This window comes from Amblyomma mixtum, chromosome 10 (assembly GCF_055824585.1).
Source record: "Amblyomma mixtum isolate Tamu chromosome 10, ASM5582458v1, whole genome shotgun sequence".
Taxonomy (NCBI): domain Eukaryota; kingdom Metazoa; phylum Arthropoda; class Arachnida; order Ixodida; family Ixodidae; genus Amblyomma; species Amblyomma mixtum.
This window is the reverse complement of record NC_143021.1, coordinates 30,885,545-30,903,186: the sequence shown is the minus strand read 5'-3', so window position 1 is coordinate 30,903,186 and position 17,642 is coordinate 30,885,545. Positions and strand designations below refer to the sequence as shown.

The 17,642-nt window shown below is 45.9% G+C and overlaps 1 protein-coding gene across 1 annotated transcript; it reads left to right on the top strand.

Annotated features, from left to right (window-relative positions):
• The first annotated feature begins 2,972 nt into the window (after positions 1 to 2,972).
• On the top strand, positions 2,973 to 16,391 carry LOC149325520 (uncharacterized). The gene is made up of 4 exons (XM_089564323.1): positions 2,973 to 3,083; positions 5,111 to 6,377; positions 9,038 to 9,827; positions 15,626 to 16,391. Exons 1-4 carry the CDS (start codon positions 2,973 to 2,975, stop codon positions 16,104 to 16,106), a joined length of 2,649 nt encoding a protein of 882 aa, XP_089420449.1. The 3' UTR covers positions 16,107 to 16,391.
• The last annotated feature ends 1,251 nt before the right edge of the window (positions 16,392 to 17,642 follow it).

The following is a 17,642-nucleotide window of genomic DNA, read 5'->3' as shown; positions in this document are numbered from 1 at the left end:
TGTACTACATCATAATGCAGCTAAGACGTGCTAACTAGCAGGCTTGTTAACCAACATTTAATAATTAACTTTTAAACTATTACCGTTGGGCTCCTTAATTATTGAGAGGCATGTAGCCCACCGTAAGTAATACCCATATCAGTTTTTAGAATTTCGAAAACGCGGTTACCCTTGGCGCTGTGGCCCAACAAATTTCGCCTACATCGCGCCAAAATACATGCGGGTTGAGAAGCTTGCAGGCAAAGCAACCTCTCCAGTGAACCTAACTCGTCGAGATAGCCAAAATTTGTTGGGCCACAGCGCCGAGGATAATCGCGTTCTCGAAATTCTAAAAACGGATATGGACATTACTTACGGTGGCCTACGTGCCTCCAGCCTAGCGGTAATAGTTTAAAAGTTAACTATTAAATATTGGTTAACAAGCCTGCTAGTTAGCACGTCTTAGCTGCATTATGATGTACTACACCACTGACAATGCTATGCCAGAAAAAGCGCGCATCTAATTCAAATAGCTTATTTTTAAAAATTGCAGAAAGTCTTAGGTGAAACACCCGGCTGTATATCGGCATTGACTGTGGCGCTGCGGCAGAAAATAACCTATCCCAAACGGTGCGCACGAGCATGGGAGATATCATGGCAAAAACGCTCAAAAGTTTCGAGACGAATGGCTTAAAGACCCGGGTCTGAGCAGCTGGCTCCTCTGCAAGAAAACACCCAATGGATTGAAGGTTGCTGAATGTAAGTTTTGCAGGTGCCAACTCGGATCCAAGTACAACGAACTGAAGGCTCACAAAGATACAAAAAAGCAGCACCATAATGATACTAGCATATTGGGCCCGTCAGCAGATTACATTCCCAAAAAGAACTGAAAGCAATGCCGTGAGCACAGCAGATCTCGAGGGCAGGGCCGCGTTGTTCATAGCTGAACACTGCAGCACTGCCGACCATCTGGCAGAATGCATCAAGAAATCATTCCCAGACAGTGCGGCTGCCAGAGACTGCCGAATGAAGAGGACAAAATGCGCTGCAGTGGTTAAAATGTTCTGTACCCGCACTTTAAAGAGGACCTTTCATCAGACATTGGCAACAGCAAATACAGAATCATTGTTGACGAATCAACTGACATATCAGTAACAAAATATTTGTCAATGTATGTCATTAACCACAGTGAAGCAATGTCGTCACTTGTAACAACATTCCAGTCCCTGTTCGTGCAAGGAACATGCGATGCGCGAGGCAATGTAAAAATTTCGGAAGTGTTCGCTGAAGCGCCCGGTAAAATAAACCTATGAAGAATGGCCCTTGTGGAGTACTTTTTATATGGGTTATTTCGGACTGTGTATTTGAGGAGAACAGGATTACCTTACAGCCTACTTATGTTTGGTTTTCTTTACTCACGCCTTTAAACAAAATTGCTGGCAGGAACGCTCGCAGGAACGATGCGGTACAAGCTGCCCTGAACGCTGCCAACGAATGTTGCTCAAAAAATAATCTGACTGAACGCTTGAAGAAATTGCTCTTTCCTCCTAGCCATAGTTGCGGGATAAAATATGCCACCTTTTCCTTGACCTCATGTTCATGGCTGGTTGTGATACGCGCACAAGCAGACGCCGCTTCAAACGGCGATGCGCATTCTGGTTTGGTTTAGTTTGGTTTATGGGGTTTAACGTCCCAAAGCGACTAGGCTATGAGAGACGCCGTAGTGAAGGGCTCCAGAAATTTCGACCAACAGGGGACCAGAGGTTCTCTAACGTGCACTGACATCGCACAGTACGCGGGCTTCTATTATATTTCGCCTCCATCGAAATTCGTGGGGTTTCGATTTTGCTTAAGGAATCCCTTTTTTTTTTATCACAGTTCTAACTCTGGATCGCTACATTTGCTTGCATTTCTAAGCCAAGGAAAGACGCAGTGCACGTATTTCTACATCTAGCATCGCAGTACATAATAGCAGATATTTTGGTGTTTTCCAAAAATGTTTAGCGGATTATTAGCGAATTTTTGAAAACATTTTGGTGGAATGCTCGGAAATAGAGGTGGCAACACTGCACGTGGTGGCGGCATGATGGCGGGAAGATCGCTTTTGCACGGAGCCAGGGAGTGACAGTACAGTGACGGCCGTAGCGTCTGCTGAAGATTCAACGAGCGGGAACGGTTTTCGGCACCGGGCGTATTAGCAGCCAACTTCGCGATGTCACAGAAGTCACGAAAGCGCTACAGGCAATACTTGGAACCTGGTTCAAACGGAAAAATTCCCAAACAAACCCTCTGGAACATCCGGAACAGACGCAAAAGGGGTGCCGTTAAGGTATGTATGTATAGATTATGTGCGCGCTCGTGCATGCGCGCGCGTGCTTGCGTGAGTGTGTGCGCGTGCGTGCGTGCGTGTGTGTGCGCGTGCGTGCGTGTGTATGTGTGTGTGTGTGTGCGCGTGTGTGTGTGTGTGTGTGCGTGCGTGCGCGCGCGCGCGCGTGTGTGTAAGTGTGTGCGCGTGTATGCAGTGTAAGTTAGCGTCTGTATTAAAATAAGGTGCGCACAGACAGTTGAAATCGGGAACAGCGAGCATCTACTGGGTCACTGAATACTAGAGCGCGCAAAATTTTCCACACAAGCTCTGCAACATGCAGAAAAGATCGACTCAAAAAGTCTACCTATCGTATGTGCGCGTGCGTTTATCTCAGCATTGAATTAAAGACCGAGAAGACACTTTGAAAGGGAGCAGCAAAACGAGAGAGTTAGCCTTTAGAAGTTTCCTTAGAAATGGCGCGGAGACCGCTGTGCGGTAGCTAAAGGTATGTCTTATCTGTAGATCTTCTCCAGCGGCGAATTCTTTTCTGTCCGCGTTTCATTTGATGGCTACTGTAAAAAGGTAGATGAAGAATCGCAGGGTAGCAGACATTCATTAACCCATGCCAACAGTTTATAGTATTGTTTTTTCCTTTCCTATTTTTTAGGATGACGCACCACTCATCATGAATGATCCTTCCAGGGCTTTACAGAGTGGCATTTACTGCTCAGACCGGCAAGATGGGGACATTCAAGGAAGCAGTCCCAGTCACGATTCTCCACATGTTATGGGTCCGGTAAGAAATTCTTCCAAGCTAGTTTATTCATATCTAGGAAAGTTGTCTGTTCATAAACAGGACAAGGACCAGGCAGCAAAAAAGGAAAAGCAACACCACAAGGCACAAAGTTCAAACTGCTTTTTTTTTGTGGATCAAGTGAAATGACAGGTTATATAAGCAAGGAAACCCAAAATTTCTACCATGTTTACCACTCTGTCATGCTCCAAGAGTCACATTGAAGTCTCAAAACAAATAGAAAGAAAAATAAGCCCCAAAAACAGGAAACCAACTACAATGTAGTTGCTAAGCACAAAGTTTGTTTGCCTGTGGTTATCTGCTGTCTCACTACATAATATATTCAACTTAACAGACCACCAAAACAGACCACCAGTAAAGGAAAAAAAAGACTGTGTGCAAGACATGAGCCATGTGCTACTGATGATGTCATTTACTGCTGCTTTATTATTAATGTATTACCACATAAGTGGCCTTGAAAAATTCTAGGTAGTCTCGGTCTCTCTCTACTTAAAAATGTTAACTGGTAGCTGTTAGCTTCAGTGACGGTGCCAAAGAGAGGTAAGAGGTGGTGATTTTGGCCTGAAAGTTGTCGGCCCGCATAAAAAATTTGCTGAACACGAATTCCTTGAGATCCTGATAAAGAGGATGAATATTGGAAATTTAGCCTTCGTTAGGCTCTCTCTCTGGTCAGTATGTGAAGCTATCGCCACTGTTTGCTGTTTTATTTTTTGTCCACGTGCACGAATGTGACAGGCATCACGCTTGTCCGAAATTTAACTTGCCACCTCTCTATGAAGATTCTGGCACAGCTTGTGGTCACTGTTGTCGTGTATTTGAATGTTACTCACAGAAAATTGCCTTGCATAGGTGCCAGCGGTGTCCTAAAGGTTTGCAGTGCACCTTTGCTGGTCTTAATCATTTTGGCAGCCTAGCTTTCTTTCGCATCAGTTGACAGAAAAATGAAAAGTTCTCTTGCACCCCCTTTGTTGTACGTTGGGACAGGCTTGCAAACCACAGGCAGTGGCTGGTTAGGACTCGCTGTCTATCCTAATTTCACCTTCGTATGGGCCCTGCACTGCTAGAAAATCACAATTACCTGAGTAGCTTAGGTGGTAGGTTAAATAAAGCATGTGTTTACTGAGCTCAATAGACTGTAGTAGTTACATGGGCAGAATAAGGACTGTTCTTGAGCTAAACATGCCCTCACTTGTGATAATGAATATTTATATTTATTAATGCATTGGCATTAAGCGCCCTGTTTAGCAAAAAATGTGTCTTTAGTGTTGTCGACATTGTGAGCGGAAAATCACGAGCATGCCTCTGGCCGGAGGCAATCAGATTGGTGACATGGCACGGCGCTGATTGGTAGGCAGTTTGCTTGATGTCTGCAGGCTACATGATATATCGGTGTTGGAAGGAGCTGCCAACTCTGGTAGCTCTTGTGAGATGCGAGTTGAACCTGGCACCCTTAGATCCCAAGTCAGACATGTTACCCCTAGGCCAGGAAGCCGTGTTTGTACAGCTTGGTTAAGGCAGGGCTTTATAGCTATGCCGGGTCTTTTACATGATATGATATCCTTTTTTTTTCTTTCTTTTACAAAGATTTCCCGTTATGTAAAAATTGAACTGGTTCTTTTTCTTGAAATTGAAAAGATTTATTTGAGTAGTTGATGACTGCATGCTAATGAATATGTTTGAGATAATGGCAGCACAAATTAAGGGATTAGTGATTAAGCTAGCAGCGAAGTGCATGCACGTTAACACCGATCCGCAAGGGGTGCCGCAGACTGGAGGCATTAACGCTATCGCACCATGCCCTTAAAGGTGGAGCTCAAGTGTCCCCCCAATTTTTTTGGTTGTGTTGTCATAGTTGCTTTTCAAACACTTGTAATGGGCATCACTACCTGCAAGAAGGCACATGAGGATGCCTGTAGTAACAGTTCGCATTCACTTTTCTTTTTTTATCTTGCATGCCAATTGTTGGTTGTGTTTGGCTTGTAATTTCTGCTTCTTTTTTTTATTTTTAGGATGACACTGCACTAAATGTGAGTGGTCCTCCCAGAGCTTTACAAAGTGCCGATTCATGCTCACACCTACAAAATGAGGATTTGCAAGGTACAAGCCCCAGTCAGGATTCTCCAGATGCTGTGGGTTCATTGTCACCCAACAGCGGAGACGATGGAGCAGATAACGCCAGCTGTGCTAATGAGAACATCGGTCCATGCTCTGAGAGGGAGACCAGCATACCCGAAACTGGTGCATGCTCACAACCAGAGCCCACCCAACCTGGAGGCAGTGAAGAAGACGTACCTGCTGCCGCGAACAGGAGTGAGGACAATAATGAAGAAAGTGAAGTTGATGATCCTGACGCGGAGAGATTAACCTATGACTTCCAGGAACAGTTTGAAAGATTGTCTGCTGAGACTCTGCCGCACCAAACAACAACGAAAGCAGAAGCACTCTTGTTGGTTTTAGCTTATGTTGTAAATGCAGGTCTAACATGGGCACAAGTAAGAGGTCTGCTGATTTTTGTTAATGCTTTGTTTGGGTCAGAAGTTGTACCAGGCACCACTTATTTCTTCAGGAAGCTGTGGAAAAATCAAAAGGAAGCACTGAAGCTACACTTCTTTTGTTCGGCATGCTATGATTACCTTGGGACTTTGTTGAGCCTTGGAAAAAATACAGCTGTTAAATGTAAGTCATGTGGCGTCCAAAAGATAGTGCAGACTTTAATCAACACTGGAAGCTTTTTTTTGATGTTTGACTTGAAACAGCAAATCCTTGACTTGGTGAAGCAAACAAGTGGGCCTCTTTTTGGAAATCTCCAGCAAATAGCGACAAGATGTCACAAACCAGGAACTTATGCCGACATCACGGATGGTGACCTGTACAGGAGCACAAGAAACCACTTGAACATGACTTGGTCTGATCTCACGCTCACTTTCAACACGGATGGGGCACCAGTGTTTGAATCTAGCAAGTCTTCAATATGGCCAATCCATTTTGTAATTAACGAACTTCCATTTCAACTGAAATGGCAGAATGTGACCATTTCAGCCTTATGGTTTTCAAAAACTCACCCCCCAATGCACCTTTTTATGAAGAGGTTTGTTGAAGAGGTTTGCAGTATTGGGAAGCTGACATGGTACCATGCTGGGACAGCTGTAAAGTCTGCAGTTCATGCTGTCACCTGCTGTGTGGACTCCCCAGCCAGAGCGGCCCTATTAAACATGAAACAATTCAACGGGTATTTTGGCTGCAGTTGGTGTTGGGAAAAAGGCACAGCTATTGACGGTGAGTGTGGATCGTATTTTTTTTTTAATCAGAAACGTTTCTTTTGTAATAAATATAGTTTTTAAATGTGCCTGGGCAGCTGATGTGGCTAAGCAGTGTTCAAGGCTGAACACTCAGTTCATACTAATGCCTGCTGCTTTGTAGGGGGAGAGGCGTGTTGTGGTGTTGGGCTAGCCTTTGCTTTCTGTCTGATCTTGTCAACATAACTTGCTTGAAATATGCTTGGGAAGCGTGCCCATGTGTACCTGTTTCTAATTCTTTCTTCAATAGACCTCTCCCGGCCTACGTCATCAACGCTCGTGTTTCTGGTCCGATGGGCAAAACATGCGCCATACCGAGGAGGCTCTCACAGGGAGAAGAAAGGCTGCCAGGCATTTCGAATCAGGGAACAAAGCTGGTGGGCGAGCGCTCGGCACCTGAAAAACCGGTTCAGAACCGAAAGTCGACGATTTTGCCCATAGGGGCACACCTTTTTGACGTCACACTGTTTACATCAGGGAGAGGTCTATTGTATTTTTTTTATCAAAAATTTCCACTTTGGGCCCTATTGTTCGCTTCAGATCGGTTTGAGCCTGTCAATGTCAAGCAGGTGCCGGATATCGCTCGTTCTACTTCATTTTTTTATTCAGTTTTGGCTGGAGCCACTATTTTAGGGACGAGTCACTGCAGGGGCCCGTTGGGAAGAAATATGGAAAATTCAATCGAAGTAAAAATAACTTGCAATCTGTCGTAATTTGCAATATAAGCAGTGTTAAAATATGCTGGGCTTACTGAAGCACTGCATTCTTTTGTTTGGAAAATGCCAGAAGTAGTCTTGAGAGATAACAATACACCAACACTGAAGCACAGTTAACAAGAACCTGCAAAAGATAGGAGTCATTTGTGTCAATGATGGCGTGGTGTGGATTCTTGGACTCGGTCAAATTTCTAACACATACCAGGTCGGACTAAGTGAAACTAGAGTTACCCATAGGGCACTGCACATTATACTGCATGGTTTGGTTGCTAGTCTATTAGCTGCTCAGATAACTGCTTCATGGATTGGGAATTTGTCTAAACAATCGTGATGGCAAATGGTTTTGTAGACCTGCTCAGCTTGCCTCGTTTCACAAGCGTGGATACGCAGCTGGATGGCAGGTGTAGAGCATCCTTTTGGCCAAAATGGCGTCATTCGAGTAGGAACTTAATCATTGCTAAGTTTGTGCCAATAGCATGCATGATATGATACTGTTGATTGGAAATAAAACACAGTGTAGGCTTTTCATCTTGATGCGAAGACTAGAAATGTAATATTGACACGAGGATTAAGTAGAAGAAGAAAGCGATCGCAGTGGGTAGAAGTAGACGACGCTGAAGTGTAGGTCGGTTTTCTCTGGTGCCCTCGTTCAGCCGCTGCTGTTCCCTTTCAGTGTAACAACTGCTACAATATAATGGCATTCTGTTCTTAAAGTACTTTTTGATTCAGAAACTGTTACCAATTAATGCTGCCCAATGTTGCTACGGTAGTTGCCAGAAAAACCATGATATCTCAAGTACAATGAGCAGAGTGAAATAGATTGATAGCAACCTGCTCATGTAGAATCTGTGCTTGGACAGAGCTAAAGCTCTGGCTGGATAAGTGAAGCATGGTGCCTGTTGCAAATTTTACAGGTGAAGTCTAAGCAAACGTTTATATCTGGTGAATGTAGATGCAACCTGCCCTGGGAAATATGTGTGCTCAGAAAAAAAAGAAAAGATAGCAAGTCGAATGAAAAATCAAACATGAAGGACAGCGTTGTATTTATTGTGACTTTCAATGGGAATTATCCGTGGATTTTTTTCTTAATGAAAATTGGTTTTTATGAAGCAACCACATTAAACATTGCATACTATTCTATGTGCAGCAAAAAAAGGAGTTAATTTCCATCCAATTTTTTACTACAATTTTTAAAGAGCCTGTTAACAGGTGTTTTAGAGAGAAGCCTTTTTACCCAATGTAGAGCAGCAAGCAGCTCACCGATATTTATAATCCGTTGCAGTTGTAACAACTTCCCAGGCTTCAGAAGAGAACAGTGTGACTTTCATTACATGGTGGATTATCGCCATCATGTATAGCTGCTTGCCATGACAGCAGGTTGATTGGGAAGGCAGGATCCCCAGCTTTTTTTTTTATTGAAGTGTCTAAAGATACACCCGAGCTACCCGGCCGATTCTCATTGAAGGTACGGCGAACTTCACTGCAAGTGCATGGCTAAGTCACATCTAACGCATGTCTGCATTCTGGTTGCTATCCTCACAAGTAGCTCAACCACTAAGCTTTCACAACTTTCGAGGAGGTGCAAAGAGAAGTTCACTCATGCTGACACCTTGGCATTCCCATAGTGATTCAGATCGCCCTCTTCACTCCTGATTGTGCACAGCAAGCACCGCTGCCATTCGCACATATTGCATGCAAGTGACTGTGGCAGGCAACGAGACGTCAGCAGAGATACACATATTGCCTCGCTGCTTTTGCTTCTTACTTAGTAAACAATTAGTAAACTAGAATTAAAACAACAATGCACACAAGGGTGCAGTTTCAACTATTTATTATGCCGTAAACTGATGTAGTGAAAGAAAAATGTATTCCAAGCTGCCTAAGCAGCCACCGTAATGACAAATGTGAATATGTTTTTCTCCAGGAACAGTGAAGTTTCCCTGTCATGGTCAGGTGGCTGCTGAGAGGACGCATGCAGGTGTGCTTAATGCGATGCTTTGGTCAACGCTGGAGAAGACTGCAATCTTTGCCATGAAAGGCCCATCTTGTCTTATGAAGCTCAAGGGTCTGGACCTTGTCTGGGGACTACCACCAGACTACATGCATTGTGTGCTGGAGGGTTTGACCAAGCAGCTGACTGAGCTGTGGTTTTCAGCCACGGGATCGGCCTTCTATATTGGCAGGCACATTAACATCTTGGATTCGAGGCTACGGTGCATAAAACCTCCAATCACATTTGCAAGGATGCCACGGCCACTTTCAGAACGTGCATTCTGGAAGGCCACAGAGTGGCGGTACTGGCTACTATTTTATAGCTTGCCATGTCTTTCAGGGTTTCTTGTGCATACATATGTGTCCCATTTTGCCCTTCTTGTGAAAGCAGTTTTCTTGCTATTGAAGGATGTGGTCAATGAAAGTGATATTAGTGATGCAGAAAAGCTACTCTTCCAATTTGCTACACAAGTCATAAAACTCTATGGAGAGGCAGCAGCAACGTTTAACGTTCATCAGCTGCTTCACTTACCAAAGGCAACACGGATGTTCGGCCCACTTTGGGGCATTTCAACATTCCCCTTTGAGGATTCTAATGGCCGAGCCTTGAAGCTTGTTTCGGCTGCAAAATCTGTGCCAATGCAGGTGGCAGAAAGGTGCATCATGCATCAAACATATGGATTTTTAAGTAGAGAGTTACAACTTTCAGCCCGCCTTGCAAGGGCGTCCGCAGAATTTTTTGCAGGGGGGGCCCCATTGGTTGTTGGCGCCGGAGGGGGGGGGGGGGTATGTTCGTAGCAAAAAGGCACTATTTGCGGAGTAAATTTATTTATTTATATACAAATAAAATAAATAAGTAAAATACACACATGAAAGAAAAATTACAAACAGCAAATTAAAGCGAGGCTAGGAGAAATACATTGGAGTTTATCAACGAAGAAACAATTAAAATTAATAAAAATGCAAAAAGATACTATCACTTCGTGGAGAAGAGTGCTCAGTCTTGCTGCATACGGGTTCTCGACACACCCGGATTGATGACCAGCACACAGCACAATATGTTCACAAACACGCAACGACAGTCACTCAGTCAGTCTTCCTTGAACAGAAACTGTAGACGCCTCGGATTTTTCTGGGCGAATTGCGTGATGACACTGGTGATAAATTCATTTCTGTGCTTCATTACACGCTCTCGGTGCACACTCATCATACAAAGGCCGTCCAGCCTGTCGTTTGTCATCGTTGAGCGTAGCCACGTTTTCACTCTCCTCATTGTACTGAAGGAGCGTTCGACCGTACAGGTAGTAACTGGCAAAGCCAGAGCCACCTCAATGGCTTTTGCAACACCAGGGAAGAATGTCTTGGCCTGATGTAGAAGCTCGCGGTAAGTTATTTCTGATGGGTCCCCAGTTTTGTTGCACCACATCTCGTACCAAGAGATGGCCTCTTCCTTGAAGTTGTCGATGCCGTAAAAGCACTGGAGTTCTTCGGCGAGAACAGCGAACTCAACACGGCTCAAGTGCTTCATTTTTGATGGATGCAGCTGGAGAAGTTTGAAGCTCCTCTTATTGCTTTCAGAAAAGCGCCGAGCTAAAGAAGCAGTGAGGGAGTCCAAGTACGGCACATATATTGCCACACGGTAGTATTCCTCTGGCGACTGAATCCCGTAGTTGTCTCGGTGGGCCTGACGAGAGACTTGTCTTGGTACAGATATCACCACATTTAAGTGATTGGCTGCCTCCCTTGCTGCATTCATGATGTTAGAGAACTCCTCTACAGCGTTTGTCCGGTGGCCGCGAAAAATACGTTGTAGCTCAGTGATGTGGCCATGCACAGAATGGAAGTCCATGGATACACCTTGCAGAATGTTCGTAGCTGGTTCGAGCCGAGCGCTGTACTCATGGGCGTCCGGAGGGGGGGGGGCAAGGGGGGGCGGCTGCACCCCCCTGGAAAATCACTCACTCGAACCGTGAGTGATGGCCGCACGCCAGGGGCGGTGGTGCGCTCAGCCAAAAGGGTAAAAGCAGCCCCGCTTCCACGCTTTGGGGCACATCTGCGAAATGCCGCGTCCGGGCGCGCGCCGTCCCGCCGTTTTCAAACCACGCCATCGTTAGCTCTACAAAAGGGCGACCTGTTGCAGACATGCAGCGGCACCGGCGAGCATGTATTTCGAGCCGTCTTGAGATGGGTGTCTGTTTCTTTCATCTCTAGAGAGATAGCGACACGGAGGCAAACAGTGCACAGGGCATGTTGTTTTCGCCTTCGGATACGTTCGTACGCCGGCCACCGATGAATTCTTCAGGAGGGAAGGACAAATCAGCCGTGTCCACCCCCGCTTTGTGGGGCTGCTCAGGGGCAAGCGGGCGATGAGTTGGCGCCGCCGCCGCTCACTGTCTCCTCCGAAACACGGGAGAGCGCATTTCGGTAGAAGCGCCGCTTTCAGAATCTTCGGAAAAGGGGATTAGCTGCTTTTGTTCACGGCGACGCAGTCTCCAGAGGAGCCCCCACACCAGAGTTCCTTGCGTTTTCTCCGAAAACCAGCGCCTTTGGTGAACGCAGCCCGATGGCGCCTGCCTGGCTCGCCTGTCACCTCTGGCTGGGCCTCAAATCCCAACAGCGCTCATGTACTGTGCGATGTCAGTGCATTGTAAAGAGATCCAGGTGGTGGACATTATCCGGAACTCTGTACTACTCCGTTCCTCATAGCCTGAGTCGTTTTGGGGCTCTGAACCCCATAAAAACACACAAAAAAAATTTCCGACCGGAGTGGCGAGTGTCCCTTCCCCTCGGAAGTCGCGCAGCGTTCCTTTCACCCCCGAAGTGCGCATTCGGGGATATTCCCTTTCACGTGTGCGCGCCTCTGTGTTTGTGCTTCGGTGCCTTTAGTGGCCGGTTGTCAACGAAGCTTGTGAGAACAACCACGACAGCGGACGAGAAAACGACGAGAGGCGAGCAGTGTGTGTGCGGTTGCTCGACTGTGCGGATGCGCGAGCAAGATGGAGCGAGGTGTATACGAGCGTGCATTTATCTTTTAAATATTTCGTTGTATATATAGTCGTCTTTTGTTTTCAACGTACGCGTTCAACCGTTTTTCCAATCAATGTGTATGATGAGTGTGCACCGAGAGCGTGTAATGAAGCACGGAAATGAATTTATCACCCGTGTAATTACGCAATTCGCCCAGAAAAATCCGAGGCGCCTACAGTTGCTGTTCAAGGAAGACTGACGAGTGACTGTAGTGGCGTGTTTGTGAACATATTGTGCTGTGTGCTGGTCATCAATCCGGGTGAGTCGAGAACTCGTATGCAGCAAGACTGAGCACTCTTCTCCACGAAGTGACAGTATCTTTTTGCATTTTTTAGTAACTTTAATTGTTTCTTCGTTGATAAACTCCAATATCTCTCTCCTAGCCACGCTTTAATTTGCTGTTTGTAATTTTTCTTTCATGTGTGTATTTCCCTTCTTTTTTATTTATATATAAATAAATGAATTTACTCCGCAAATAGTGCCTTTTTGCTACGAACATACCCCCCCCCCCCCCCCTCTGGCGCCAAGAACCAATGGAGCCCCCCGCTGCAAAAAATTCTGCGGACGCCCTTGGCTGTACTTCGCTACAATATGCAAGCAGACGATGAAAGATGAGGTTGTTGTTGCGCAGTAGAGGATGTGAGCTCGTTGTCTAGTTGCAGCGTTCGAGCATGATTCCGTGGACGCGAGCTGCTCGAGTGCTTCGACTATGGCCACGTAATGCTGAGAGAAGATCCTAATAGACTTGTACTTTGCAGACCATCTTGTCTCACACAGCATCGGAATGTTGGGCACCAATTTTCTCCGGAGCACGCTCTCGCGGAAGAAGTTTATGGTTTGTTTGATTATCCCAATTGTGTTTCGAATTTCAGAGACGTCGTTCAAATCGTTGATGACGAGATTTAGTTTGTGACTTGCACAGTGGAAAAATAGTGCCTTCGGGAACTGTTTTTGTATAATTTTGTTCACTCCAGCTTCTTTTCCAGCCATTGTAGAGCATCCATCGTACCCCTGTCCAACGAGGTTCGAAAGAATCAGTCCGACATTCGTCAAAAGCTTCAAGATTGCCGCGGCGATGCAAGCGGAGTTTAATTGCTCCAGCTCTACAAATCCCAAAAACTGCTCTCGAACGCACACTTCGACTTCCGCCTTGTCAATAAAGCGAACGCCTATAGACATCTGCTCTTTTCCTGAAATATCTGCAGTTTCGTCAGCAAGAACGGAAAAAGCAAACGCTTTGTTAGTTTCGGTAACTATCTGCTCTCTCAGGATGTCGCCACAGATTGTGATGATCTCGTTCTGGACGCGGACAGAAGTGTACTTGGCATTGCCAGCAGAAGAAGCGAAGTGCTCCTGAAGTAGAGTATCTCCAGCTTCTACACGAAAGTCAAGCAGATCATTGAAGACTCCACTATCGGACTGCTTGCCGCGAATCGGCAAGTCATGCGTCGCGCAAAAGACAATGGTGGAAACTATTGGAAATAGTTTCTCACGGTTCCTTTCAACTTGCGCGTGCAGTGCTCTGTTCAGCTGCTGTACAACGGGTAGCTGCTTGCCTTTCATCACATCCATAAAGTTCTGTGAGGCCGTCATTGCCTCCTGGTGCCATTGGGATTTTACGTGATCCCTGCACGCCTCGTGCATTTTTCTGTAGTTACTGAAAGCGCGCACGATAAAACTACCTTGAGTTCCCCGGTGAACACGCGGAGGAAAAATGACGCAAAAACGACAAAAGGCGCCTTTCGCTGTCGCTGAGTACGCAAGCCAGGGGGCGTAATCTCCCAGCCACTGATGTCGAAAAGGCCTCTTTCCAGGTGTTACATCCTTCTTAAAATCATATGTGACATTTGGCGACCATGGCTTAGTAAGAAGACGTAACTTCAAAAAGTCCGGTATGCCAGTGAGTTTAGCTTTGCCTAGAAACTCTCCTAAGCCATATTCTTGAGGCAAGTTATTTGTTTTCTTGATGTTGTCTCCGGACTTCGATCCCAAGCAAGGAGAAAGGGAATCGTTTCGGCTTACTGCGTGACCGGAGCTCGCTGGTGGAGTTCCTTCCATGGAGACGACGACGCCGGCTACTGTCCGGTGATGAAAGGTTGCATCGCTCTGGTCAAATCCGGACTTGAATCCCAAGAAAGGAGAAATGGAATCATCTCGGCCTGCTTCATCACCTGAACTCACTGTTGACAGAGTCCCTTCCATGGAGTCGACGACATCAGCTACTGTCCGGTGATAAAAGCTTGCATCACTCTGTTCAAATGCTACACCGTTGTCACATGTCACACCAGAATCTGCAGGGGCGCATTTGGATAATGCTTCGTCAGACAACCGCTGACGCTTGAAGAAGCGTCGAATATCCATCATTCGGGACCGCGCGAGACAAAGCTGGCTATGGAGTTCCTCGGGGTTGGTAGTGTTAAAGATATATACACATTGATTGGAAAAACGGTTGAATGCGTACGTTGAAAACAAAAAATGACTATGTATGCAGCGAAAACTTATTTACAAGATAAATGCACGCTCGCAGCTTCATACACCTCGCTCCATCTTGCTCGCGCAACCGCACAGTCGAGTATTTGCACACACACTACTCGCCGCTCGTCGTTTTCTCGTCCGCTGTCTTGGTTGTTCTCAGCTTCGTTGACAACCGGCCACTAAAAACACCGAAGCACAAAGAGGCGCGCACACGCAAGGAACGCCGCGCGACTTCCGAGGGGAAGGGACACTCGCCACTCCGGTCGGAAAATTTGTTTTGTGTGTTTTTATGAGGTTCAGAGCGCCAAAACGACTCAGGCTATGAGGGACGGACGGTCTCTTTACCATGCACTGACATCGCACAGTACATGGGCGCTGTTGGGATTTGAGGCCCAGCCAGAGGTGGCAGGCGAGCCAGGCAGGCGCCATCGGGCTGCCTTGACCAAAGGCGCTGGTTTCCGGAGAAGACGCAAGGAACGCTGGTGTGGGGGCGCCTCTGGAGACTGCGTCGCCGTGAACAAAAGCAGCTAATCCCCTTTGCCGAAAATTCTGAAAGCGGCGCTTGTACCGAACTGCGCTCTTCCGTGGATCGGAGGAGACAGCGAGCGGCGGCGGCGCCAACTCATCGCCCGCTTGCCCCTGAGCAGTCCGACAAAGCGGGGATGGACACGGCTGATTTGTCCCTCCCTCCTGAAGAATTCATCGGTGGCCGGGGTGTGCACTGTCTGCCTCCGTGTCGCTATCTCTCTAGAGATCAAAGAAACAGGCACACATCTCAAGACGGCTCGAAACACATGCTCGCCGGTGCCGCTGTATGTCTGCAACGACGCGTCCCCGGACGCGGCACTTTGCAGATGTGACCCAAAGCGTGGAAGCAGGGCCGCTTTTACTCTTTTGGCTGAGCGCACCGCCGCCCCTGACGTGCGGCCATCACTCACGGTTCGAGTGAGTGATTTTCCAGGGGGGTGCAGCCGCCCCTCCTTGCCCCCCCCTCCGGACGCCCATGCCGCCTTGCAGCTGCTAAATGTGAACTAGAATCCAAGAGCAAAAGGTGGTTTCAAACGTGTGTTCTTGGAGCTGCTCAGCCAATTCGAGAATTGTCGCAGAGTCTTGAAAAACTCTTCGAGGAGAGATTTGCTTGCGTACCTAGCATTTCCAAGTATTTTCGTGCACAGGTGGGCAGCATCATCATTCATGCCGCAGACTATGTTGTACCTAAGAAGAGCTGTACATGTTATGTAAAGATGAAGGACGGCACCTACTCATATATACTTGGTATTTATGTGACTCAGAATTCCATTTATTTTCACTGCCAACAAATGCTCATCGTGCCAAATGTGTCCCATTATGTGCCCCATATTGTGCCTTGTGTGCATCCACCGCTGTCAGAAAACCACCATTTGTTTTCTACTGAAGATGTTCTTGCACAGTGTGTGTTTGTAAACATAGATAACGTTTCATATTTGTGTGAGGTCGGAAATGAGCAAGAACGATGCTAGATGCTTTCATGGCAAATTTAGCTGTGTGCCAGTGAGTCATGAAAAATTTTGTTTGCTTTATTTGATCCTCAGACAGTGTCTAACAGGAGGCCAATGCTAAATGATAAACATCAGACAAGGCCTTGGTCCCTTGTACAAATTTGTACATCAGTGAACAACTCGGCCATTTTATTCACATTTTGAGCATTGAAATTCTTTTTTATTTTTGGTTGTCGAGTCCAGTGGAGTTTAATTGACGACTGAAAGAGATGTTGCTTTTTGCACTGCGGAATTAAGCTTATTGTGATAAGAAACTATATTGGCCAAAGGCGCGAAAGCCCATCTATTTTTATTGTTCTGTCCTTTTACTCTTGATTCAGGAGAAAGCTACCTCCATGTCAGCTGTCGTCACACCGTGATGTGAAAATGTAATGAGCTAGTTTGCAACTTTCAGCCTGCAGTTAGGTCCATTTTTAAAGTTCTGAGGCTGCCATTTGTTTCTTATTGTATCCAAGATACACATGCAGATTATTTATGAGGAAAGCAGTGGTACTTTTGTCAACAAATAGTATTTAAACATGACGATTGAAACATGAACAGCGAAATGAGAAGATCTCAGCAAGAGAAATCTCAATACTAGCACATCTGAATTTCACTTAGAAAGTGCCAAGATTGTGTTTCAGAAGTGGTAATCAACCTTGTTTGTACATTGTCTCTCAGAGCTGATACGTTTGCATTCTTGTCTCTGCATTTCAGTGTTGTTCACGTTTGATTACTTACTGATTGTACACTGTCCTACACTAAACATCTGAACTGTGTCATAAGAGAAAGGGTGAAGCAGGCAGTGAAACAAGGAAGAAAGAAAGGGACACCATAGTGGAGGGCTTTTGAATAATTTGGTCATTTAGGGTTCTTTAACGTGCACTGACAATGCGCAACACACGTGTTTTCACATTTGAGTGGCAGTGAGATGTGACCAGAGCAACTAGGATTTGATCCCGCAACCTTGTGCTCTACAAATGTATGCCACAGCAACTCAGCCACTGTGGGAGGTATCTTCGCCTGACTTTTGCCTCACCAAGCCATAAAATGTGACTCCTTTCATTTCAGTCAGTCAGGCAACCCGTATTATATCAACAGAGTTCAGTCTGTTTACCATCCTGTGATTTTCAGTCTTGTGTACCTTTTTAGCAAATCGTTGACCAAACGCTATCATATGGTGCCTTTGGGGATTTCTCATTATTTGTGTGCTGAATAAACAAGCTTTCTACCATGTTATGTCGTACGTCACATTTTCATTGAAGCAAAACCATAGTTTGTAATGATTTGGTTGAAATTGTAAGTCCTTAATATGCTTGAGTATACAGTTCTCATTTGATTTTCCTGCTTTTGTGTTGCCCACAGAAAGGTGTTCATTTTTTTATTTGCTGTGCATCCTTTTTTTTCTTGGCTATCTGAATGATGAACAATTCCCGATTTCATTTTTCAAGCAAAAGAGGGGCTAAGCGATCTGGTATCTTTTTGATACATATAAGCCTTCTGCAGCAAAATGCATTT